The 27,353-nt window shown below is 41.4% G+C and overlaps 1 protein-coding gene across 3 annotated transcripts in view; it reads left to right on the top strand.

Annotated features, from left to right (window-relative positions):
- The window catches only part of dpysl3 (dihydropyrimidinase like 3), a 48,203-nt gene that overhangs the window by 6,307 nt on the left and 14,543 nt on the right, over positions 1 to 27,353 (top strand). For 2 of the 3 annotated variants that reach the window (XM_086309236.1, XM_086309235.1), the window contains exons 2-6: positions 21,663 to 21,751; positions 22,929 to 23,113; positions 24,475 to 24,639; positions 24,792 to 24,853; positions 25,815 to 25,895. In XM_086309236.1, coding sequence (XP_086165362.1) covers positions 21,663 to 21,751; positions 22,929 to 23,113; positions 24,475 to 24,639; positions 24,792 to 24,853; positions 25,815 to 25,895 — 582 coding nt within the window. Of the gene's footprint in view, positions 1 to 6,267; positions 6,488 to 21,662; positions 21,752 to 22,928; positions 23,114 to 24,474; positions 24,640 to 24,791; positions 24,854 to 25,814; positions 25,896 to 27,353 lie in introns of those variants that run through there. The other variant, XM_086309237.1, reaches the window with a different exon arrangement.

Genomic DNA, 27,353 nt, shown 5'->3' with positions numbered 1-27,353 from the left:
GGCTATACAGCAATGACATTGGAATGTCGTTCGGACTGGAGAAGTGTAGTCGGATGGTAACAAAGAGAGGGAAGGTAGTCAGAACTGAGGGGATTGAACTACCAGAAGGCAACATTGCAGACATAGAGGACAGTTACAAGTACTTGGGGATCCCACAGGCGAATGGGAACCATGAAGAGGCCGCTAGAAAGGCTGCAACCACCAAGTACCTGCAGAGGGTCAGGCAAGTCCTGAGGAGTCAGCTGAATGGTAAGAACAAGATCCGGGCCATCAACACGTACGCCCTGCCCGTGATCAGGTACCCTGCTGGGGTAATAGGCTGGCCAAAGGAGGAGATAGAAGCCACTGACATAAAGACAAGAAAGCTCCTTACCATGCATGGAGGGTTTCACCCCAAATCCAGCACCCTGAGGCTGTACGCTAAGCGGAAGGAAGGGGGCCGGGGACTGGTGAGTGTCAGCACCACAGTCCAGGATGAGACAACAAACATCCAAGAATACATTAGGAAGATGGCCCCAACTGACCGAGTGCTCAGTGAATACCTCAGGCAGCAGAAACCCAAGAAAGAGGAGGGAGACGAGGAACCATCATGGAAGGACAGGCCCCTGCACGGTATGTACCACCGGCAGATAGAGGAGGTGGCTGATATCCAGAAATCCTACCAGTGGCTGGACAAAGCTGGACTGAAAGACAGCACAGAGGCACTAATCATGGCAGCACAAGAACAAGCTCTGAGCACAAGATCCATAGAGGCTGGGGTCTATCACACCAGGCAAGACCCCAGGTGCAGGCTGTGTAAAGATGCCCCAGAGACAATCCAGCACATAACAGCAGGGTGCAAGATGCTAGCAGGCAAGGCATACATGGAACGCCATAACCAAGTGGCCGGCATAGTGTACAGGAACATCTGTGCCGAGTATAACCTGGAAGTCCCGAGGTCAAAATGGGAGATGCCCCCAAGGGTGGTGGAGAATGACCGAGCTAAGATCCTGTGGGACTTCCAGATACAGACGGACAAAATGGTGGTGGCTAACCAACCGGACATAGTGGTGGTAGACAAACAGAAGAAGATGGCCGTAGTGATCGATGTAGCGGTTCCGAATGACAGCAATATCAGGAAGAAGGAACACGAGAAGCTGGAGAAATACCAAGGGCTCAGAGAAGAGCTCCAGAGGATGTGGAGGGTGAAGGTAACGGTGGTCCCCGTGGTAATCGGAGCACTAGGTGCGGTGACTCCCAAGCTAGGCGAGTGGCTCCAGCAGATCCCAGGAACAACATCGGAGATCTCTGTCCAGAAGAGCGCAGTCCTGGGAACAGCTAAGATACTGCGCAGGACCCTCAAGCTCCCAGGCCTCTGGTAGAGGACCCGAGCTTGAAGGATAAACCGCCCGCAGGGGCGTGCTGGGTGTTTTTGTTGTTGTGTATATATATATATATATATATATATATATATATATATATATTATAAAGGTAGTGTGTGCTAGCAATAAGCATCCATATTCTATTGGATCGCCACAAAAGAACCAGTATCTAAATGAATAATGTTTTCTGTGTCTTAGTCTGGTGAAATACTCCTTTAATACTTAACGCTTCTTATATTTATACTTAATAATACTTATACTTATGTTACACTTGAACATCTTTGATACCTTTTCCATTATGCTTAAAGTCCTTACAAATTATTTGGGAAACTCTATACCGTTTAAATATTTGCATTTTAATTTTTGATATTGAGAAAAGGTACGTTTGTGTCTGTTATGTGTGATTAAAAATGACACAAGTCTTTCAGCACCATGGAGAGAGAGACACAAACAAAAGCACCACGGAAAGAATCCAGTGCTAAGTAAAGGTAATAATTACTTTATATTAGTGGTTCACAACCCATTTATCTGAATCAACCCAGTAGACCAGACAACACAACAGCACAGATGGAATTTTCTAAACTCATTTTATATAGTTATACTTTACGCTTAACTACCCAAAAGTGGAAATAAATTTTTCAGCAATTAGTTTATTTTTTTTTATTACTTAACCTCTTAACAAATTAATTCAAGTTATTTTACTAATTTCTGTACTACTTTCAGCTTACCATTGACTCTTAGCTATTACTTCCTACTTATTAGTTTTCTTCACGTAAGCTATTTATTGTCTATTTGAACTCTTTATCTGTGCTACTAAATAAAAAAAATCAGCTGTTGTAATTTAAGCTGGCTCTTTTATTGCTTTTTTTATATTTGTAATTATTCCTTTTTTGTTTAACATTTCTGCTTTGGTCGCACTCAATTAATAAATTTGAATTTTGTCTTTGGCAGATTACTTGAGATAAGCTTTTCACATACTTCATGAACTCCTTGTACCCCTAATTGGAATTTAATTAGAGTTACTCTCTAACTGTGCTATTAGAGAGTACAATTTATTTATTTTTTTTAAAAAGGTTGTTTCTGAAGTGTTTCCATATTCTACATTCAAGGAAAGAAAATGATACTTGTAATGCTACTTTTTTGTAAAAAAAATACATTGGATAAAGTCAATCCATCGGGGCTCTAAATGTATGAGTACTGCTTTTTGCCATAACATAAGTGTGGGACAAGAACTGATGATAATATTTGTATGTGTGACCTAGCAACTATTCTAAAAATTCACTTCATCCACTCTTAATTGACACTGGCTTAGAGCAGTACACTCTAGGCACCAAAAGATGATGATTCATGTCTCGCTCTCTGGCTCTTGTTCAATACACACACACACAATTTTGGCTGAGAGCAGTAGAATCACTGGACTAGACAAAGTGGTGTGATTACCATTTTGCCATTTCATCACCAGAATGTGGTCATTTATTGGCACACAAGAGTACTTCTTTGAAGCACGGACGGAGAAAACAGATTTTAAAAAGACCAGGAAAGAGTTAAGCAGATTACACAATAAGTTAATATAGAGCAAGATGTCATAGATTACAGACAAATGGAATCTAATAAAAGTCATTATGGTGATGTCAACTCTAGAATGAAATTAGTAGCACACCTTGGTAAACATTTTAAAATGATCCCCGCATAGTATGTTTGAGCTGAATTTCAGCTTTAAGGTTTGCTGTTATGTGCTACACAGCATTTAAGAGAATGTGGGGAAGTTCTGGCTGCTAATATTTCCTACAAAGATTGGAAAACAATGGGATTGTCAGTTTACACTTTAAAAACTTTAAAACTACAAAACTCTCTGACACAGATTGCCTTTCTTGATGATGCAAGTCCTTCATCTTCAGATTGGTCACTAATTAAAATATGACTGCCTGCTGTTGTTTCTGCTGCACAGGCAGATCTGCACTCTTATCCAACTTTCATTTAACAGAGACTCAGCAACAAAGCAGTAGACTGACAGACCTTTGTGTGAGTAATGCAAGTAAACTGACTGAAGCTGTGGAGCTGTATCTCTTTGAGTACAGGTTTTCTACATGCTTTTTCCCCCCACCGTTGCAGTTAAATGGTGTTCCCTTTTTTGTTTACACCTCTGTGGTTCTAGTGCTGTTATTCATTCAGTCTCAGACAGTTTGAGACTAAGCTGCTGCACTCTACATTTATCTGCATTTAAATCTTCACATTATCCTTATGATATATTTGATTCCCGCCTTCTGAATCATTCCCGCCTTTAATTGTCTTAAAATACTGTAAAAAAAATAAACATAGATTTCTTCAGCGTGGCAGGTGGCCTTTTTCCCTCATGTGGCCTGATACTGAACTGCAATATTGCTGCTTTCAGGGGACCAGATGATTCAGCAGAAACCAGCAGACAATAGAGTAAGGTTGTGTTTTTGTTTCCCCCCCCTGGTTTGGAAATTGTTAGAGGACACAGGGAAGGCAGGATGTGTTTATCCCTTTGTTATTAACTGGTACATTTAGCGTGCCAGTAAAACTTAACAGCATCTTTGTCTGGCAAACAAATGACGAGTGGAAAAGCTGCCCGTTTGTATTTTTATGACAAATGTTGTTACCCCTCCTTCCTATCTGATTACACCTGGTTCACTTTGATTTGAACTACAGTAAGTCATGATATTATTGACATTGTCATGCAAACTCTCAATATCATTCGTTGTTTTGTGGCTATGGTGAACTGAACTGCTCACTATGTGTTCCTGTGTTGTTCCCTGTTCGCTGTAGTAATACTGAACAATAACAATCATAATTATAGATTTTACTGGTTTTCCTCCTGTCTGGTGGGCTAATTAGTCCTGTGAGCTGCTGCAGTGGAGTGAATAATGGAGACTGGCTAACCAGATGTCCAGAGAGAGAGGAAATGGCCCCAACCCCATCTTCTTCTTTTTTTTTTGTGATGTCCTGCAGGGTGGAAGTCACATTGACACATGTATTCAGAAAGCATAAAACTATACATATACACTGACATGTAGACTTGTCTAAATTAAAACATGCACACACATGCTTCTTTAAGCTGTCACAGAGATACTCTAGGAGCAAATGAAATAAGCACTCTACTAATGTTGCATATAACACTCAGTTTAGTCTTTATAATCAGCAGATAGAAACAGAGGATGTCTGTGCCTCCCTCTGGTTAAGTCTGAAAAATAACTCTAATTATATTGGGTGCAGTAAAGAGATGCTTTTGTATCATAAATATATTCAGTGTTTTGGGAGAATGAATCATAAAAGGGACCAAAAATAAACACTAAGAAGAATGCTGCTTCATATGTCTTCATATCGGTCAAGACTGAGCATTGATAGAGCCTTAAATGTTTAGAGTTAAGCAAAATTTTAGGAGGTTTAATTCTGCGTTCTGCGTAGCCTATTTGCTTTATCCTCCCCCCGCATTTTCAGAATTGTCCCACTACCACAAAACAACTCCAGATCATTTAGTCTTCTTCAATTCGCCAATGTCGTCTATATGAAGAGATCACATAGTGGCTGAGGTGGTCAGCATGATTGTGCTTGTGTGTAAACTGATAATATAATTTTATATGATTGTTGGGTAGTGAACTGGAAGCTTCTCACTCCATTCACTGTGGTGTGAAATGTGCTCCAACAGGCTTGATGACCTGACAGAGACTTTTCTGCATCCCTGATCTGTCTGCACCCTGTCTGTCTGTCAGTGTCAGCCGGTTAATGTGGTCTGCAGAGGTAGCAATCCTGCAAACTTGAGTGTGTAGCGCTGATGCATTCTCCAAGTCCTGGAAATGCTGAGGTAATGCCTTTCTGCCTCACTGCCATGAAAGGACATGCCAGGATGAAGGCCCTGTGTCTGCTTGTAGCAAAAAAAAAAAAAAAAGAAAGATTTAAACCCTTATTTTTGTACAACAATTGGGTAGAACTGTGCTGTAAAACCTTCCTACATTACTCTGTAAAGCAATATTTAAAAAAAAAAGACAAAATGAAGCAAATGAAAGTATGATATATATATATACATATTTTAAGTTGCTAGTGTAATATAGACACACAAATAGGCACACCCTTTGTCACGCACCTGCTTCTACATGCATGTCACTCTCAGGATCTCATTATGGCTGCATTAGAGCTGAGGAGGGGAGTGGCAGAGCGAAGAGGGACCCACTTTAGGTTCAAACAATGGAGACACATGGCTGGGTGGGAACATGCAGAGAGAGAGAGAAAGAGTGTGTGTGTGTGTGCAATGTTACGGGCAAGCTCTGTGACAGCTGCCACACCATTTTGCTCTTCTGTGTCCCGCAAAACAAAACACACAACCTCCTGGTTATGACTGATATAAATCTACAATTTCAAAGGGAATATTTTTTTTTCTTGCCAATAAATCTATTTAGCAGACTGGCAAAATTTTAAACATCCAATATGTATGATTAACACACGGCAGTGAAGTCAGTGGACATGTTTAAAATGAGTAAATCTTTCCATTACATATTGTTTATAATAACGATGGTGATTTCTATCCCATGTTCCTTTGTTTCCTCTTAGTTCTGCCAATTTTCCCCTAATCAATCAGACCTCAGTGACTTCAGCCGTAAACACACAGGCGCAGACTACACCACAAACTAGTGCGCCTCAAAACCAGCTGCTTCAAGGACTTTGCTATTTCTCTCGGATAGGTCAGTGATGACAGATATTGGATACGCAGCACACTTTATGTAAAAAAACAAAAAACAAAAAAACAACGTGTGACAGCAGTGTAACGCAAAGAAGAGGATGCCTGCTGGAGGCTGTTCACCAGCTTCTCCACTGCGCCCTCCGGTGGAAAGATTGTGACATCACGCTTTCCAAACTGAACATACTGAGGGAGGGGCCGTGTGCCTGGACCACAGACGCTCCTATAGCACTCTGCGAGCCACTCCACATCGCACTGACAAGAGGGGCGACTATTCCTTGAAGCTCCCATCCAGGCGAGGGCCGCTGCAGCATCCATAAACGGAGGAATATCGCTTTTAAAAGCTCGGTATTTTTAAAAAAAGAAAAGAAAAGGTGGAATCGAACAGAAGATGTCTTATCAAGGAAAAAAGAACATCCCAAAGATCACAGTGAGTAAAGAGTTATTTCTCCTTCACTGGCTGCAGGAACTTTGATGGCTGCTGCTTCAAATCACTGCAGAAGGTTTCAGCGTTTTTTTTGCGCCGCTGCGATGGATCTTTGTCACATACACCGATGCAAGCTCAGAGCAACATGAAAATGCTCTTTCTATTGTCAGAGCCGACTGCAGGAAGCCGCTGGAACAATGCGCGCAATGATATGGCATGTCTGGCTACCATAGTGACAGTCAGGCAGGGAGATAAGGCGTTTTCTTAAAGGTGTCCTGCATCCTCTTTGTTGAAGCGATCCATGCCGTTGTGCAGAACGGATACCGGCTCGCCCATTAAAAAAAATCACCGTGCATAACGGAGACTTTATGGTGATTTAAAATATGTAACTCATTCTTATATATTTAGAATAATGCAGTTAATTAGATTTATTCCCCTACACTCCACCTAGATTTACAGCGTAAAGATATTAGAAGAACGTGTCCAACCCTTGTGGGGCTTTTTAAGGCCCAGCCGGTCTTGTTCATGGGAGGATTTTGAACAGTAATGTTGATCTCATTTTTCGAATACCCTTCTTGCCATTTTGGTGCACAGTGATTTCATGACATACATAAAAGTATCAATGCACATTCTGGTCACAATGCCCTGGACGCTTGCAAATGACTGAAAAAGGAGGGGGGAGGGGGTCCTAAAAATAATGGTCACTTATTATACATGAACTCATTGTTTCGCCTGAAGCCCTTAATTGTTTTATTGCAGGGAAAAAAGCCCTCTCTGTGATTTCATAGGGGGGCCTCGGAAATCATAGACAGGGTTTGTCTTTCAGGCTGGTGCAGCAGCAGAGAGTGAGAGGGACAGGGGGAGAAGAGAGGTGGGGTAAATACACGCCCATCTGTGATAAGCTGGCCTTGTGAAGGGGTGCTTGTATTTCTGCATCACCACAAGGAGAAAGATTCAGGGTCGGCTCAGAGCATTCAGGGTGGAGCGGGGTGGGGGGTTGAATTCAGGGCAGACTGGTGTTACACAGCCAGCCAGCTGGGTGTTGGTGTGTGTTACAACTGCAGAGGAACCTCTCCCTCTCCTTTTTTTTCTTTCTGTGTGTGAGCATCTGAAACGCCTGTTTTCCAGCACTCATTGTTGAAGCTCAGGCTGCAGTTCGGGGTGTGTTGCTCAGATGTGGGAGACTTTGCTTTTTTCTTATCTCCTCAGCTAATTGTACACAATTACATTATTACTGTAAAATTAGGAGATGTCGATAATATATGAAAATCTATGAAAATAGTGAAGGCATGTTTAACAGTCACTAGAAGTGCTGCCAATTTGAATGACAATAACCGCTAAGGTAAAGGATGTTTTGTAGGTTTGGGGGTTTTAAAAATACAAAGGGAATGCTAATTGTGTCAAAAATACACACACATGCAGCAATAAAGTAACAGAAAGCATTTAGCAGATCACCAGCCAAAGTAACATGAGTAAGCTATGCTGGTTGATTGCCTCAAGATATATCATATTTGGTTACTGAGCTTGCTTTTTTGTGGATTTAGAAGAGCTCCAGCTGTAAGCGGCACATTAACACAGACTGACAGAAAGTACCACAATACAAGTTTTTCATGGACGTCCTAAAGCTGCTTCATGCAGTTTCAGTTGAAGGGGAGTAATTTATGATGTAAGCAACCACACTTTTCACTGTTTTATGAATTTAATTATAGTTTGATCTCAACATATGGGTGACTATTCCAACAATATTTAAGTGCTTTTGAAAAGTGATTTGAAACAATGTCTGGGTCAACCACTGAGTGGATTGCTCCCAAATCTGTTTGCGTCCAGTTGACAAGGTAGGGTGTACTACGTTCTTTCCTACATCCAAGTTATAACCATAGCCTCTAAGGATGTAGGGGAAAAACAGTTTGGCATATTGGAATATTTTGTGTGGCGATATTGTATAAAAATATTGATAATATTGATATTAATAAATTAATAAATAACAAATACTTGAAAATATATTAGACTAACAACAAGCGATGACCCTGGGCCAAGAGGGCTCGTCTTCTGCACCGTCATCCCGAGACAAGGTTAGTCGAGCAAACTTACCATAAATTGGCTGAAACGACCCTGGACACACTTAGCTTGACAGAGTATAAAATTTCCACTTGATCTTATTCAATTGCAGACTGATATCAGATTCATGGCAGACTGATTCCATCTTATGGCAACATTTATTGAAGCTTTTAGTGACAGTGTTGCCTGATAGTGTCATTTTGGAGCAAAAAAAACCCTCCCCCCAAAAACGACGTCGATAACTTTATGTTATTGGATAAAACCGATATTGACAAATTTTTATTTTGAGGACATCATTTGCAGTTGAAAAAAGGTGATAAATTGCAGTAGATGTTATTGCAATACTATTGCAATACTGAGCTTATCACCAAATGTCAAAAACTGCAATAATATTGTATCGTGAGTGAAATATTGTGATAGTATCATATCGTCGGGGGTCTGGTGAGTCCCACCTCCAATAACTTTATGAGAAATGTATTTTATGTTCAACAATGTATGGACTAACAACACATGTTGTTGTTTGATTTGGAGTTTATGGTAGTAGTAGTTCCCCTCCAACCATTTGATCAGCTTCTTAGAAATGCAAACACACAATACTTGCATTATTGGTTTATTCAAACGCAGACAAGCCAGGAGAATTGAAAGTGTCACGTTGTTTCAGTAAAGCAGACTAAAGCAAGAACCTCTTGTTACAAGTAATGGATGTTTTTCAAATAAATAACAGAAGCACTGTTGTCTTTGTCTTTTCTGTATCTAAACCATAAACATGTATATAAAAGATGGCCATAGCCTTCTTGTCTGAGAGCTAAAGCCAGTATAGAGGAACTTGAATTCTTTGTTATAGCCAGCAAGGGACGAACTCTTGAGTTACAAAATGAGGTCATACTGTATAGAAGTTTATGAGGAAATGAGCCCATTGCTCACATGAGCCACTGGCCTTTCCTAATGAGTTTATGTTCTTAAACTAGTTTCAAGTCTTATTAAAATCGCATCATGTTAATAGACATTAAGTGGCTCCGCAGTGTAGTGGTTTACATATTTCCCAACAAGTGAAAGAGTCCACTTCAAATCCTTTTGGGGTTGCATCTGGTTTAAAAATCTACCAAATCAACCATGCAGACCTATCTGCTTTGTGACTCCTTGTGAGTAAGAGAGCAGCTGAAACTAAATTTCTTTGATGATAAAGCAGGTTATGCATCAAGGCATGGCTACCTTGTAATTGACAAATTGCTACTGTATGACCAGTCAGTTTCCATCTGGTTTCAAAAAAACAAGATGGCCACAGCCGAAATGTTCAGGCTGCAGCTTCAACACAGAACTTCCCCAACAAAAGGAGCCATGACCGTGGAGTACATCCACGTTTTATACAGAGTGTACGATCGAAATGCAGTTATGGCCCCAAACAACAGGAAACAACAGGCTTTGCTAATTACATGGAAGATCTACTATATACACAAGCAATAAAAAATGGAAATATAATGAATAGCAATTTATTATGCTTGGCGTAGTTAGCTTTTGGTTAGTTGGTTGGTTAATTAGTAATGGGGGCTACACAGACACCAGAGAACTACTTTTGTGCATATCATATCACTATGTTTAGATTTAAAAGGTGATTCTGCCCCATTGCTGCCCCAGAGGTTGGCATCTGTTGCATTAAAATAACCTTTTTTTTCACTGTAAGCCAGGAGTGTCCAACTCCAGGCCTCAAGGGCCGGTGTCCTGCAGGTTTTAGATATCACCCTGGGTCAACACACCTGAATCAGATGATTAGGTTGTTTGTCCAGTTACAGGCCTTTAACTCTGTAACTGGACAAACAACTCTTCATAGAGTTTTGATGCCATGGAATCATTGCGTTTGTAAGCTGTTTTCACATCTGTACTTCAACAGAGGTCCATTTGATGTTGTCGATGCTGGAGTATGCTGGTGTGTGAATATTGTATTGTCTGGTACATTCTTTAGTGGTGAGTGGATGTAGTGTGTGCTGCCTCTTAACCTGATTCCCTAGAAACTGTCTGAAGTTCGTGTGTGAAAGCCGCTATTAATTCTTACACAGGAGGACCTTAAACGCTCTACCTATTTCTAAGCCTCCTTCCTGACACCGACTCCTTATTTCCAAGCCTGTCCATTCTATTACAGCATTTTCATTTCGTTTGGGTTTTAGATCTGCCCTGTCACTTTTCTAGGTGTGGTCCCTTTTATTCCTTATACCCAGTCACAGCAGCCACAGTGTTGTTCCAGGCGGTTACATGTCATCCGTAATCCCCTCCAGCTGGAGTGAGCATCTGTGGGTGAAACCCGTTCACCCTGTCGACGCTCCACAAATCAGCTCCCTGCCACACCAGACTGTACCGTCACCATGCAGACTGCAGCAAAGTGGGCTTCAGTGCAAACAAAATACCCCACGGCCACCCAGACATTGCCGCGCAACTCACCATGGAAACAAACATACAGTTGTGATGGCAGGAAAATACAGCCCTTCTTCGGTTTGTCATTGCGGGGATGTGTTTTGACACACATGCGCACAAACAGGCATTTCTCAAACTTCTTGACTGAGAGAGTTAAAAATTCAACCTGTCTGACCCAATCAGATCCAGATTGCTGCACGGTTACACTACTCCAGCCTATCACAAGATCAACATTCCAGACCTTAACTGGCAGGGGCCCCTGCGATTAATTTAGATGGATAAGTCTCATTGTTTTCACTTTTCCAGAATGTGAAAAAAAATCCTGCACACTTTTTGCTGAACAGTAAATATTTTTGACTGCTAGGCAACAGGGCTGCAGCAGAGGCACTGGTGCAGATTCAAGATGACTTCCCTCTTCCACTGGTCCCCGCCTGCCTCCCCATGCCCCCCTCCTTACAGACACGAGGATCTCTGCCACAGCTAATGGAGGTCTCCTCTAATGTCCTCCTCCTCCTCACCCCCTTTGACCTATTTTGTCGCACTCGAGTTTTCCAGGACCGTTCCCTTTCATTAAGCACCATGAAGGAGATATTAGTACTTTGCATCCCACTTTATGAGCGCTTCTCCCTCCAGTCCGGTGAAAGTGGAAAAAACGTGTGTGTCGATGTCAGCATAGTAGTAAGAACAACATCCTGCCGTCTATTTTTTATTACTGCCGGCTTGTGTAACAGAAAATGACAGCTTCCCGTGCAGTAATAGGCGTTTTATTTTTGGCACTTTGTTCTTTGTTAAGAGCTGAATGACAAGTTTGTTTGGATTTCTTTCCATCTGAACTTCACAGTGTTTTGCTTCCAGAAATATAACAGATCAGCACTTGTAAGAAGTTGTATCTGTAGCAGACAAAAGATCTCACTACTGACTGTATCAAAAGAAAAAAAGCAGGTGGAAGGAACACATTTCCTTATAATTCAGATTTCTAGCATAATTTCATCAGCTTAGTTTAAAGAAAGGCATTAACAGCCTCTACATTTGTTTGAGCTGAGAATACTACTTGTGAGAGCGACTTTAGATAGTTGCAATGTTTGCATGATTCTTGTGTTAACGCTAATCCACCAGCTGGCCTAAATTAGTGATTAAGACAGCAGTTTAATCAGTGCCAAAGCTTTGAGAATAGGTCATGCGCACTTCATAGAGTGGGCATAAGTTTCTGGTAAAAATTGTGCTTAGATTGTCACCCGCAGGGAAACACAGTGTATTAATTATAAATTTTATCATATCCAGAAAATCTTCCAATAAAACTATATGTATAAAATATTATTTCTTCATTTCAAGCTGTTTCAATGTAGGGCTGCCACGATTTGTCGACTAGTCACGATTACGTCGACTATCAAAATCGTCGACGACTGATTTAATAGTCGACGTGTCGTTTGAAGCTTTGTAAGATCGCAAAAGACGCAGGAATAATAGCAGGATTTAAGAGTGTAATAACGGACTGAAACAGAAGATGGCAGCACAGCATGTACAAGGATGCCAGCTGCCGTTAAACCCCGAAGAAGAAGAAGCAGCTGTGTCCCAGAATTCATAGCGCGGCCCAGCTTAGTTTCCAACAATGGCGGTAGCTAGTTAGTTTTAATATTACTCTTATTATTCTTTCTGGGTCACAAAATAAACGTTTAACATATTTTCAGGCGAGAATGTAGCTGTGTAAACCTCAAATATCGGCTCAGTTTATCAGGACACCACATATTTTCAAAAGCGCTCCGACGTTTTCGGAGACGTCTGTTACCCACTAGCTCGATAGCTAGCCGGGGGCTAGGTCACTAGCGCCGTGAGAACACCGGACTCCCGGCAAATTGTTTTCAAACCCACCGCCGTCTTTCGCGACTCAGGTTAAATATATATGAGTCACTTAGATAAATTAAAAATGTTGTTGTTTGGCTTTTTTTTTATTTATTTTTTTTTAGTATTTTATTTGTTCCTGAGTAAATCGGTTTGGCTGAGATTAAAGTTATAGCTTTTACACAGCTGAATAAACGTCAAGCAGACAGCTGATCATCAGAAGCGTGAGATGCTGGAGAATATACTCCGGTGTCCTGTTATATTTTAGATAGCAAGGAGTTTATTAAACTTTACCGAAACAATCTGCAAATTTCATTAAAATTGAATAAACTATCATCTTGTCTTTATTTTTAGTTAGCACCTAAATGGGAGAAGGACGCAACCCATAACGGCAATGCTCAGTGGCTAGTGGATCTGAGGGCAGACCACAGCGACCTCCCTGAACAGGGTCCAGTAACCATCACAGTGGCAGATATCCAAGAAAGGGTCTCCAGTATGAAGAGTTGGACAGCACCAGGGCCCGACATGGTTCACGCCTACTGGCTAAAGAAGCTGACTGCACTCCACGAGCGTCTGGCAGCACAAATGAACCAGCTGCTAGTTAACGAGAGACACCCGGAATGGCTAACCGAAGGTCGGACGGTCCTGATCCCCAAGGACCCCAAGAAGGGACCGGTCCCCTCCAACTACCGACCAATAACCTGCCTCAGTACTACATGGAAGCTCCTGTCAGGCATCATATCGGCTAAGATGAACAGGCACATGGGTCAATACATGAGTGGGACACAGAAAGGAATTGGCAAGAATACCAGAGGCGCAAAACACCAGCTACTGGTAGACAGAACAGTCAGCCGAGACTGCAAGACCAGACTGACCAACCTGTGCACTGCCTGGATTGATTACAAGAAGGCCTATGACTCAATGCCCCACAGCTGGATACTGGAATGCCTAGAATTGTACAAGATCAATGGGACCCTAAGAGCCTTCATCAGGAACTCAATGGGGATGTGGCGTACAACACTAGAGGCCAACTCCAAGCCCATAGCACAAGTCAACATCAAGTGCGGGATCTACCAAGGAGATGCTCTGTCCCCACTGCTGTTCTGCATAGGCCTGAACCCCCTCAGTGAGATCATTAACAAGACTGGCTACGGATACCGACTACGGAACGGAGCAGTTGTCAGCCACCTCCTGTACATGGATGACATCAAGCTGTATGCCAAGAGTGAACAAGACATCGATTCACTGATCCACACTACCAGGCTATACAGCAATGACATTGGAATGTCGTTCGGACTGGAGAAGTGTAGTCGGATGGTAACAAAGAGAGGGAAGGTAGTCAGAACTGAGGGGATTGAACTACCAGAAGGCAACATTGCAGACATAGAGGACAGTTACAAGTACCTGGGGATCCCGCAGGCAAATGGGAACCATGAAGAGGCCGCTAGAAAGGCTGCAACCACCAAGTACCTGCAGAGGGTCAGGCAAGTCCTGAGGAGTCAGCTGAATGGTAAGAACAAGATCCGGGCCATCAACACCTACGCCCTGCCCGTGATCAGGTACCCTGCTGGGGTAATAGGCTGGCCAAAGGAGGAGATAGAAGCCACTGACATAAAGACAAGAAAGCTCCTTACCATGCATGGAGGGTTTCACCCCAAGTCCAGCACCCTGAGGCTGTACGCTAAGCGGAAGGAAGGGGGCCGGGGACTGGTGAGTGTCAGCACCACAGTCCAGGATGAGACAACGAACATCCAAGAATACATTGGGAAGATGGCCCCAACTGACCGAGTGCTCAGTGAATACCTCAGGCAGCAGAAACCCAAGAAAGAGGAGGGAGACGAGGAACCATCATGGAAGGACAGGCCCCTGCACGGTATGTACCACCGGCAGATAGAGGAGGTGGCTGATATCCAGAAATCCTACCAGTGGCTGGACAAAGCTGGACTGAAAGACAGCACAGAGGCACTAATCATGGCAGCACAAGAACAAGCTCTGAGTACAAGATCCATAGAGGCTGGGGTCTATCACACCAGGGAAGACCCCAGGTGCAGGCTGTGTAAAGATGCCCCAGAGACAATCCAGCACATAACAGCAGGGTGCAAGATGCTAGCAGGCAAGGCATACATGGAACGCCATAACCAAGTGGCCGGCATAGTGTACAGGAACATCTGTGCCGAGTATAACCTGGAAGTCCTGAGGTCAAAATGGGAGATGCCCCCAAGGGTGGTGGAGAATGACCGAGCTAAGATCCTGTGGGACTTCCAGATACAGACGGACAAAATGGTGGTGGCTAACCAACCGGACATAGTGGTGGTAGACAAACAGAAGAAGACGGCCGTAGTGATCGATGTAGCGGTTCCGAATGACAGCAATATCAGGAAGAAGGAACACGAGAAGCTGGAGAAATACCAAGGGCTCAGAGAAGAGCTCGAGAGGATGTGGAGGGTGAAGGTAACGGTGGTCCCCGTGGTAATCGGAGCACTAGGTGCGGTGACTCCCAAGCTAGGCGAGTGGCTCCAGCAGATCCCGGGAATAACATCGGAGATCTCTGTCCAGAAGAGCGCAGTCCTGGGAACAGCTAAGATACTGCGCAGGACCCTCAAGCTCCCAGGCCTCTGGTAGAGGACCCGAGCTTGAAGGATAAACCGCCCGTAGGGGCGTGCTGGGTGTTTTTATATATATATATATATATATATATATATATATATATATATATATATATATATATATATAAAACAATGCAAGTACAGTGCAGTATATACTTATACTGGTGTACTGACTTTCATAAATAGTAACTGTAAAAAAAAACTGGAAGGAAAACAACTGGTACACTTTGAGTACTGAATCGGCTGCATGGAGTAGTCCTTGCAAATGTGTAATTTCTAATAGTGGCTACTATTTACTGCCAACCCAGGGAGACCTTTCCATTTCAAAGAGTCTGTGCTGCAATAGTTATGCGATTGACAAATGTGGACATAGTTAGTGACCCTGGGAAGAGCAAGTCAAGATCAAGATCAACATCGTTCATGTCTCTTGTGCATATTCTGAAGAGCCAAATCCCACAACCCCCCCCCCAAAAAAAATCCTCCAAAAAAACCAGAATAGCATTTATCACCCTTCTAAGGTAAAATAAACATTTTCTTCTTATGTCATTAGATTTTTAGAAGTCTAAGGAGCTTGGAAAGAAAAGCGTCTGGACTTCTTTAAGTGGCTTGAAGACGTGGTTTTGTCTCAGTATGACCATTGACTCAGTCAGGAAACAGCTTAGTGACTAAATTATTTATTTTAGCACTGATATGGATAAAATGCTCTGTTTCCCAGTTTTCTGTAAACTCCAGTATGGTACATATTGAGAAATTAAGTTTATGCAAACAAAAAATATATTTTTATTATGACATTTTTATTTTCATAATAAAAGAAATGACAATGAAACTTTACAAAAGAGGAATGAAGTACAAATAATTAACTAAAAAATAGTTTCTATAGCTGGCATATTTTGCCTTACCAGATAAAAGAAGGTTTAACAGATTTATATAACAAAACAAATACCAATTACTTACATTTTCCATTATGTTTATAACTTCAGCAGACAACAGGGCCCTTTTCTCTTTTTCACACACCTTAGTTTTCCTCGTAATTGCTCTCAACCTTTGTCTGCTCATACTGAAGCTCTTTCCGAAGCTGTTTGCTTCTACCTGGCTCTGAGCTTTAGCTAGCTTCAGTGTTAGCCATTTTGCCTTTGTTAGCTTCTTTAAAAATATCCGTGTAGGCATTTTAAGTGTCTTATTATGCTTGTTCTCAGAAACATTTACTTGTACTGAATAGCTTCCTAATGATAGCCTACGTTGGCATGTGGCTGTAAATGATGTGTAGATGACTGTTTGCTTCCAACCCTGTGCGTGCGTTGCGCATGTATGAAAGGGACCAGCTCATAATTGGACACATGGGAGGCTAACCCACCAGTAACCAGTCTGGGTCAAGAATGTTGTCAACCTGGAAATTCTGGTCCCTCACCAGTCGAATGATCCCGTAAGAGAAGAAGTTAATTCAAAACAGTAGCCAGACATTGTATTTTCGAAACTTAAATCAATGGCTATTATAGAAAATCCACAATGACTAGTCTACAGCACCTTTCTTCAGCTATGTGTGAGCACAGGCAACTTTGCTCAACAAAGTTAGAGAAAAAAGTAAAATTATGAGGTCTTCTTTGTCTTAGGACCTCATTAAGCTGTCTTTACTCTCCTTTTTGCATCAAGACTGTCAAAGCATGTTATTAGCCGTGCACTGAATCCACCATCTTAAGCCCGCTGTGGTTATGCAGTCCAATCTTAGACTCAGGACTCGTGAATACCACATTAGCCACTGAATGATATTTAATAGTTCTTGTCGAAGCTGCAGCAAAAAGTAACAGCTGTGGCATGAGTTCATTATGTGGACAGTACTGTCTCGTTAAAGATGTAACAAATGTTTTGGTTTATTCCCGTAACCACAGGATAGCACAGAGGGTTGGAATCCACCAGTGTCACTATTACAAAACCACATTTGTCTTGTGGTATAGACAGACTAACAGACAAAAGTTGGACTAAGAATTTCAGAAATGAGGTGATGAGCTATCTCCCTTCACTCACTACTTACAATTTTCTTTCTTGTATGTTGTTTTGATAATCATGAATGTGATGTAGAAAACACATTTTGAAATATTCCATATCTATTCTTTAACAATCTCACCCGCCATGATGTCACATGACATATATTTGTTATAATAATATGAGCAACATTGCTGTTTGTGGTCAGATGAAATGGTTACTGTCACAGTTTGTGGCTGTTTGTCACAGAATTGATGTAAAAGCCACAGTAAATGTTGAGTCTGAGTTTCTGTTAATGAAGTGTGATGAAGAAATGTCAGTGGAAAACGCGTTGTTTTTATTATGTGTCTTTAAAAAGGCTTGACAGTTTGGCCACGCATTCTGCATCTAGTTCATGGTTTGTATTATTATTGAAACAATTTTTTGGGCATGCTTTTTGCTTTTTAAAAATATCTGTCTTGTTAGATATTGCACCGATGACATGAGCTGCTGGCATGAAGCGTTTCAGCATCTTAGTTTCCGCTGAGTGTAAAAAGAATCTAATGTGAAATGCAGTCCTGAGCAATTCAGCAATGGCCAGTTACTGGGTTGTAACGGAAATGGAAAGCTATTGATTGTTAAGTGATTGCGGTCTCCTGCATGTTGTCATCAGCCAGTGGCCAGAAATTGAAAAGGGTAAAATGAGTGTGTGTGTTTGTGTGCGTGCCAGAGAGAGAGGACGGGGGAGGGGGTGTAAGCACTTCAGTAAGTCACCCATGCATGATGGCACACCCATCGCTGCAGTATTATAAATCAGGTAAAACCTCTTCTTGTCTGATGCTGCTGATGTAAGCAGGTCTCTATCTGACTATTAATTCAATAATATTTATATTAGTGATTCTTATTCATGTTAATGAAACAGCAGTGACTCTTAACCATATGTTCCGAGTGATTAAAAAAGAAAAACAAAAAAACTTCCAATTTTAGAGATCCGAGGTAGTCCAGTAGCTTTTGAATCCTTGAGGGATTTTCTTTGAGTCTGGCATGGGACTCAAGGATGAACTGATTAGAACTGAGTGGGCGAATGTCAAAGCTACTGAGACCACAAAATAATTTTTTTAATCTACAAAAATCAGAGGTCAACTTCATTGATACATCACAACATTTTACAAAAACGAATGTCTCATATTTAACACCATAAGTCATGACCAGGAGACAAGATCAGATTTCAGATTTTGCAGAATCAGATTTGGTGGCATTAATTTTTTGTGGGCAGCTGCAACTAATGTATTTTTCCTTTGACTCATTACAAGCTGCTTTTCACCACCATTTAAACTGACAGCTGTAGAGCCGCAACAATTGATCATTAACTTGGTTAACATCAAATTCATCAGGAGCTGTCATTATAACAATAACTGAAAAATCTTTTCTGGGTTATGGTCATCTTAGGTTGTTGATCTGTCAAAGAATGTCAAAAAACGATGAGGAAAATACCATTTAGTCACATGCAAAGGCTGATTTTGTTACAATAGTTTTACAACATTGGGCATCTTTTGTACCTTTTTTTGATTAACTGACAAATTTATCGTCTGTTTCCTTTACTGGAATGCTATGAAAGTTGTCTGTGTGCACTCCCTATTCACATTCAGTAATGTTGTCATGTTAAATTATTATGACAGAGCACTCTTTGGAAGGCGTTCTCTCTAAGCTAATGAAGGCATTGAGCTTTGCAGCATGATCTATGCTAGTGTGGTGTTCCAGGAGTTGATGACTGTGTGTTGTAATGTGTTGCTTCAGGGTGTGGTTGCTTGGGAAGACTCTGGGTTCTGGTTCGCACTAGTCCATCACTACCACCACCACCACCTAATATGTGCAATCACTACCACACAACTCATGAATAGCCACATTGTGTGTCTTTTAGCTCAGCAGATATTCGAGCTATGTACACGATAATACTTTTATTTTTCCTGTTGTTATGTTCAAAGGAATTGCTGCAGTTTATTATAATGATGAAACTCTGGGTCCACGGCCAGGGGCTGTAAATTGTTGCACACATCTGCTGATGGGAAAATATGGTGTGTTCCTCTTAGCAGACCAAGGAAAGACCAAGTCTTGCCGTTTTAGAGACTGGGTATATAAATAAGGCTATATTTTTTGGTTTTCAGTGTAATGTCGATGCTTTTTTAAAAGAACTAATTCGATTACTAATCCATTTTAGTAAAAAATTAATAAATATAAAAAATAAAATAACTAATTATCTCGTGAAGGTTACACGGAAGTTAAATACTGCAGGTCGCAACAAATTTTTCAGTATTGATTATTTTATTTGTCATCTATTCGAAAAAATGTCACAAGTCTCACATCACAAGCTCCAACACCTGAGGATGACATGTGCAGAAGCCTTGTTTTGTCCTAAAAACAGTTCTAAACAGAAAAGAATTAAACCTATATCCTGATAATTAAAGCAGTTTTTTAAAATTTGTGAAGCAGATAAGTGCAAATATTTGTTGATTGTGCCTGAAATTCACTGGGTAATTTAACTCAGACATACTTTAAGAAACTGACCATTTATAGCAGCAATGAGGAAGCGGACAGGAGAATGGATTCTCCCAAATAAATATACCTTTGAACCCTATTGTTAAATCATAAGTGTAGAGCTCCACATATAAGGAGAAGATTGGGGTGGTGGAATGAAGTGAAGGGAAAAAAGCTTTGTCATGAAGTCATTGTGATAAGGTTATCCAAGGCTAAATTTCCTAAGGCATTAATATGTTCAATTACTTACATCATATTTGTTTTATTGAGCAAGTCCTGTATGAAGAAGATATCTTGCCCTTGCTCACAAAATGAGCAAGGGCACGTCTGTAAACCCTTAACCCTGTTGTACAGTCAATTGTACATTCAACCAGTCAGCAAAGCCAGCATATCAGCGAAACCAGGCGCACCCTGTCTCTCCTCTCTTGCTTCTCTCCCTCTCGTCAACCTGTTGCCATGGCAATGGCCTGCTAGAGTCGGCCCATGGTGCAGCAGCAAATTGTTCTTGTCTGACTGTGTGGCGTCATGACAACACCCAAATCAGGCCACAAAACATCAAAAGGTGTTGGCAAAAGGCTCCTCAGACTTAGTGTTGCTTTTTTAGTTTTACTTTGGAACATGTTCGTTAACACTGTAGGGATTATATAATATTTGCATTATTTTGTAACACAGATCAGAAATTGTCTGCTTTATGAAATGATTGAGTGATCAGTTGGTGATCGCATTCGGTCTATTGGATAAAATGATTACGCTGAGAAAAAAAACATTGACGGTTAAAATTATTGCGTAACAGAATCTGGATAAATGTGGTTACGATGTTAATCCATGACCTTAAAAGCGGCTTGAGCTTCAACGACATCAGCCTCCCAGATGACATCCCTGTCTGGAGAAATTTTCATTTTAAAAGAAGGGAAAGGTCTGCAAATTATGGTGATTTACTGGACCCCCTTTCAAGTAAAGGAGCAAAAGACTGAAGGATGCTGTTTAACCTCCTGACACCAGAGCTGCTGTTTGGGGAGCCTTTTTACTTTTTTCTAGCTATGTGTGAATTCTTTTTACATACTTTGTTACATGCATGTCCCCTTGTGAGAACATGCTCACAAGGGGACATTAGGTTTATTTTACAGCACAACACAATTAGAATGAAGTGTGTGATGCAAACAAAGCCAGGATGTAATGTCCCCATGTGTGGATGCAGGAGGTTATAATACTCTGTACACAGAGCTCTTCACATATATATGGGTCCATAGTCAGTTTATGTATCAGTGCAACCAGTATTTTGTCACAGATCTGACATGATCCAGATATTGAATGTCATGTAATCATCTGCCATCTGAAAAGTGGGTAATGAGTTGACACTAGTTGATGTTCATCAAATAAATGAAGACATTTCCTCCCAAATCTTGCTTGTTTTTCTGGGCACGCAGACTTACTGGGTGGTCCATATAGTTATGCTATGTGAGATGTGTTTGCTTGTGACACGGCCACCACATGTACCCCTCTCTAGCAGCCATGAATGAAACATTGTTCATATCCTGTGGGTGGAAAGAAATAAGGAGATAATCTCACTACAGACAAACAGAGTACAGTTCTAATTCTTGTACAGTAATATTGTGACTTAGGCAAGTAAATTTCCAGTAGAGGATGATTTACTATGTCTAAACAAATTTTCTTGGCACAACGTTGCATAGAATCATAATTGTTATCGTATTTCATCCCCTCCAACCCCACCCTCCCTCCTTTTCCCTCCACTCTGCCCATCTCTTTCTCTACAGAGCGACAGGCTTCTGATCAAAGGCGGAAGGATTGTTAATGATGATCAGTCCTTCCATGCCGATATCTACATGGAGGATGGCCTCATTAAGTAAGTATTCCACTGTCCTCTTTTCTGCTCTGCTCACACCTCTTCCCATTTGGTTTCGTCCCTCCACTTATAGTTCACCTCATCAACTATTTTCTATCTGGGCTATGTGGTATCTTACTTGTCCCCTTTATATTTAAATCCTTCTCTCCCCTGAAGGTGCATAGTGCTGCTGTAGAAATTCAAATATTTTACTTTTCTAAAACTCTGAAACACAGATAATTCTAAAGTTCTTGAAGAAATTCAAAATCAAAGGGCTTCTTTTGAAATAATTATCTATACCAGGGTAAAACAGTATTAAAAAATGTGAAAAGAGCACCTTGGGCCTTAAAGATTATCTTCAAGAGTTTAATCATGATTAGATTGTTAGTTTTTGAATGCTATTTGATCCTAAGACAGTAGTGGTTAAAAACTGGTTGCTCCACTTGCAATGATAGTTTTAAAGTTTAAGTGAAGAGCAGATATTACAGTCTAAGTGAACACCAGCTACATAATGAATAGCAGTCTTATAAACACTTCCTCCAAAACACTGATGAGGAAATCTGAAACAATTTAAGAATTACAACATGAATGCAGACTGAATGAATGAAGCTAACAATCTGAACTTGTTGCGGTAACAGTTAAACTGATAACAGCTGTTCTTGACCGGGCTGGGGTAGGACAGTGGAACTGTCTCACTCGCTTTCCCCGTTGTTCTGTTGCCACTTGAATTCCCAGTTGTCCCTGTTGCCCCTAAGTGAGGCAGCTCAGAGAGAGGAGCCCACAGAAAGACTGGTGTTGCATGATAAACACCCACATGCCGGCAGCACTATTGGACTGTTGGCAAACTCACAGAGACTCTGGCTTCTGCCTGCCTGTCTAACTTGTGTCTTCTATAAAAATACTTTTTAGCAGAAGCGAAATGTTAATGTGTTGGGATGGTGACATTGTCCCGCTTCAGGCTAGGTTGACTTTGTTTCAGTTAGTTTTTTTTCTGCTTTAGATTTATACGCATTAAACGTTTTTTTGCCTTTTACTATGTTGTCTTCCTTTCTGGAATAATTTGGTTCCCTGAATTTGAATAATTGGCATCTCAGCTTTGATAAATAATCAAAAAGGGGAAGTAATACTTATATTATGTTTGTGTACATTTATGGACAGGTTTTAATATAGTTACGATAACATCATCTTCACTTGACAGGCAGATTGGTGACAATCTGATTGTGCCTGGTGGTGTGAAAACCATTGAGGCCAACGGGAAGATGGTGATCCCTGGTGGTATCGACATCCACACCCACTTCCAGATGCCGTACCGTGGAACCACAACTGTGGATGACTTTGCCCAGGGATCAAAGGCCGCTCTTGCTGGTGGGACAACCATGATCGGTAAGAGCTGCAGGAAAGGTCACCCACGCAGTGAAGCTGATAATAGTAAAGCTTTTTCAGAAAAAAAGCTAAAAAGAAAATGCAGTGAGGGGAGGGATGGCTGAACGCCAGACAGAGGAAAAGAGAAAGGGAGGCATGGGAAAAGGTTTTGGTCCCACTACGAAAGAGGACCATACAAAAGACTGAGCGTAGGGGGCGATGACTGGTGGGGGTTATAGAGTGAAACACTACTCCCAAAGAAATAGGGCATCAGTGTCGTACTCCCATGTCTGGTTTGACTACAGCCTTTTCTTTTGTGGATTTGTGAACTTCATGTAGGTTAGGGATGAGATGCTGTCACAGTTGGTAGATGCTGCAGTTTCATTAAAACTTCTTTTGGGCTGACTGCTCCTCTGCTGCCTGTTGGCCCTGTTTTCAAACAGACAAAGCCACTAACAGGCGTGCTACTGTAGTAAGCTCTATTCATGAGCTCCATTCATAGAGGGATTATATTCCAAGTGGAAATGTGTACTCTGCTGTCTGCTTGTGTGTTTTTTATTTTTTTATATCGTACATGTCTGTCTTAACTAGCAAATGAGGTTGTGTTGAGAGATGGTGAACAAAAAAAGTGTGGACACTGAGCGTTTGCCATTGTTTTGTGTGTGTGTGTGTCTGTGTGTATGTATGCGACTGCTGTTTTCAGCTATATCCTATTAACATAAGCAGATTGGGTTTTCTTTAATAAGATAAAGAAGGCAGTCAGGTGGCAAGGCAGCAGGAGGCCTTATTTTATTAGAGCTGAGTTAGATGTAGCAGGATATTTTGTGCACTGTGATCCTGTTGTGTCCACAAACAGAAACACAAACTCGTACTGTGTGCTTTTCAATCTGCACAGAAAACCATGCAAATATACACATTATGTATGTGATTATATGTGCTTGTGCTTATGCAAGCAGCATCCATGCAAAGCATTCATGATGCATTTAAGAACTTGCATCGAAATGTGCACCATTCCTATTAATAAAAAATGTGATCGTGGCTACACAGAAAATATAAAAGTAGGTAAAGTCGCTCAATTTTTGTGCAAGGACACCTGTACCCAGATAGAGATGTACAAAATGCAATGTGACATCTGACAAGGTTATTTCCCACTGGCTGAGCACTGCAGGAATTCAGACAGACAGCTGATTATGCAAGATAAACAATTCAGGGAGAAAGTAAAAGCACCAGCAGACAGATCCTGACGCTGCCCTCTCTTTGTCTCCTTACGTGTGACTATGCCCACCCCACTTGTGTCAACTCTTTGCCACTTCATCTGTCATTTCGCTTTTTGCATTCATCTTCTTTCTGTCTGATAATACTTGTCTTCCTTTATTCTTCAGTGGACCATGTGATGTCAGAACCTGGTACCAGTCTGATAGAGGCCCATGACCAGTGGAGGCAGTGGGCTGATGAGAAAGCCTGCTGCGACTACTCTCTCCATGTGGACATCACCCACTGGAATGACAGCGTAAAGCAGGAGGTGGATAATCTCATCAAGGAAAAGGGTGGGTCTTGATGGCGTGCTATAAGAGCTTCGTGGGTGAGGGGGGGTGGAGTGCTTTGGGAGATTTTGTTTAAAAGTAGTTAAAGAAATTAAACTTTACATAAAACGTTTCACATTTTATCTTTCTCTCATGTTGACTTACTGTTTTTGCAGGAGTGAACTCATTCCAGGTGTACATGGCGTACAAGGACTACTACCAGATGAGCAACAGTGAGGTAGAGCGCCTTAAATGTAGCACACACTTTAAAGACCAGGTTTTGCTGTTTTAATATCTGTGTTAAAACTCTTTTTGTTCTCAGCAGTCATCTTTCCCCGCATGTTTGATGTGCAGGGATGGGAGAAAAATCAACAGTTTTGAAAAATGCCAGGCTCAGTGCAAAATTTGCTTTGGTGTTGCTATCTTTCCAACTCGGCTCAGCGACGAGATGGTGCCTTTGAAGAGACACAGCTGCAACTTTTTAATTCTGAAAGCTATTTTAAGTTACCGAAGGCCTAATATTAGTTTTGCACTGAATTGTTGAGGACTGTTGCTTTTGTCCTCAATTCATCATACATTAGAAAAGGGCTCACTTCATGGCCTTTATTATTATTTCACCGTGTCACAAACTCCCAGTTGCAGTCAATGTAAAATGAGTCATTGCCAACTTCCTGTAACTTCACAATCAACATGCAAAAAAGAAATGGCCGTGACTTGGCTCCAATGGTGACAAAGTGTCTAAAAAAGGACTACGTAATTATTGTTCACAGCCTTTGATTTATGCGTACTGCGATTTTATAAGGACTCAAAAAACAGTGGAAAGCCAGAGGGTGTGAGGCAGGACTCTGTTTCTCATACAGCCGTACCTAATTTGGTTGGTCAAAGGAGCACATGTTTCAACTGAAATAGTCCAGCCTGAAAAACTGATGTCATGCAGCTCGCTAAGGAACTGTGGCACAGCAACATAACAACAACTGCAGTTCATCCACATGACTCTCACCATTTCTGGAGACCACACACAATAATTGCAGCGTGTCGGAGTAGACATCATGTAAATTGTGGGCTTCTTTTAAATTGTGGCTTATGGGTGACCTCTGAGTTAAAAAGGAGTGCCCTTTCTTTGAGTAAACAGCGAGGCAGGATTTGAAATATAAAAGAAGTGCCACTGTAATTTCAATCTTTCTATCTTTCTCATCCAGCTCTATGAGGTCTTTACCTTCTTGGCAGAGCGGGGAGGCATCGCTCAGGTCCACGCTGAAAATGGCGAGATCATCGCTGAGGTAACAATGGAAACGAGTGCACTAACAGACACCTTTCTTCTCCATTGCTTCCTCACTGCCTCATTTTTCTTTTTTTCTGAACTTTTGTGCCCGGTCCAACTCTGTGATATGTTTTTGTTTAGTATGATTTATTTCAGTTTAGTTCACTTCAGTTCACTTTTCTAGTCTTATCACAGTGCATCTCCACTACTTAGAGACTAAACGCACTGTCACTGATGAGAGGGAGACTGTTTCCTGTAGGACTGTAATGTGTGGGTGTAGTTTATACAGGGCTGTGCCGTTTTGTGGACAAATGAAAGTGAATCAACCGTAATAGGTGATGGATCGAGAGGGCTGGTATTAGTCAGAGCTCCAGACCATGCCTGGATTCTGTCACTGTGTGTGTATGCGGGTGCGTGTTGGATCTGATTCATCGCAATTCCCAGCTCTCCTATCCAGTTTGCAACTTTAACTTGGAAGTCTGATTTCCATCTGTAAGACCAACATGTCTGAACACTTGATTATGTCATGTACTGTACTTTAGACCACCTAAGATAGAGGTGTCTTGTTTAGATTTGCTGCCAGAGCCGCCCCTGATTATGTTCAAGCTTTTATTACTCAAAGTTCTAGATGCACCCAAGGGGTGGGTCACATCTTTGCTTTTGCAGATGATGTGGTTCTACTGGCTTCAACCTTAAGCATACACTGGAGATGTTTGTGGCCAAGTGCAAAGCTGCAGGGGGAGAAGTAGCAACTCTGAACCTGAGGATATGCTTTACAACCTGATTCACTAGTCCAGGTTGGGGCAGGGTCTTCTTCATATTTGGCAATGAGTTGTGAACAATGGCCAAAAGAATATTAATATAATATTGCTGTTACAAGTGGCAGAAATTAGCTTTCTCCCATGGGTGTCTGGACACATCCTTAGAAGAGTTCAGTCTTTCTTCTTACTCTGCATTAAAAAATCTCTGTTAAGGTGGATTAGGTATCTGACTAGTGTCCCTCCTAGGTGAGTGTTTTGGTCTTTTGGCTGGACCCCACCCACTTCTCAGCTAGCTTGGGAAGCTCTCTGTTATAACAACAGCCATGGAAAAGCATAGAAACAAATGCCAAAGGACAGCTTCTCATCTTCAAATGGCCAATAAATGCCGGTTTGAGATAAACTCCCCTCTCAAAGCTCATGTACTGAAAGTTCAGTTACTTTTTTCCTGAAAGGGTTTGCAACTTCCATAATTCCCATATCCTATAACTTTTTCCTGACTCTATGTTTCCTTGGAGCGAGATCAGCAATGCTAGATTTCTAAACTTTTCCAAACATATTTAGCCATAGGGCCATTTATTGTAACAACTTCATGAGCATCTCCTGAAGGCAGCATAAGTATTAGAAATGCACCTTGAAAAACTTAGGTTGTAACTGCTTTTGCTTGCCCAATGTAGGCAGCCAGGCAGCCTCTTCTGTGTGAGTTTGGGGAAGGGGAA

Source organism: Aulonocara sp. 'chitande type north' Nkhata Bay, linkage group LG10, assembly GCF_057382095.1.
Source record: "Aulonocara sp. 'chitande type north' Nkhata Bay isolate Kocher_YH1m ecotype deep benthic linkage group LG10, A_spYH_male_GT1.1, whole genome shotgun sequence".
Lineage (NCBI taxonomy): Eukaryota > Metazoa > Chordata > Actinopteri > Cichliformes > Cichlidae > Aulonocara > Aulonocara sp. 'chitande type north' Nkhata Bay.
The sequence above is the reverse complement of the archived record's forward strand: the minus strand, read 5'-3'. Positions and strand labels throughout refer to the sequence as shown.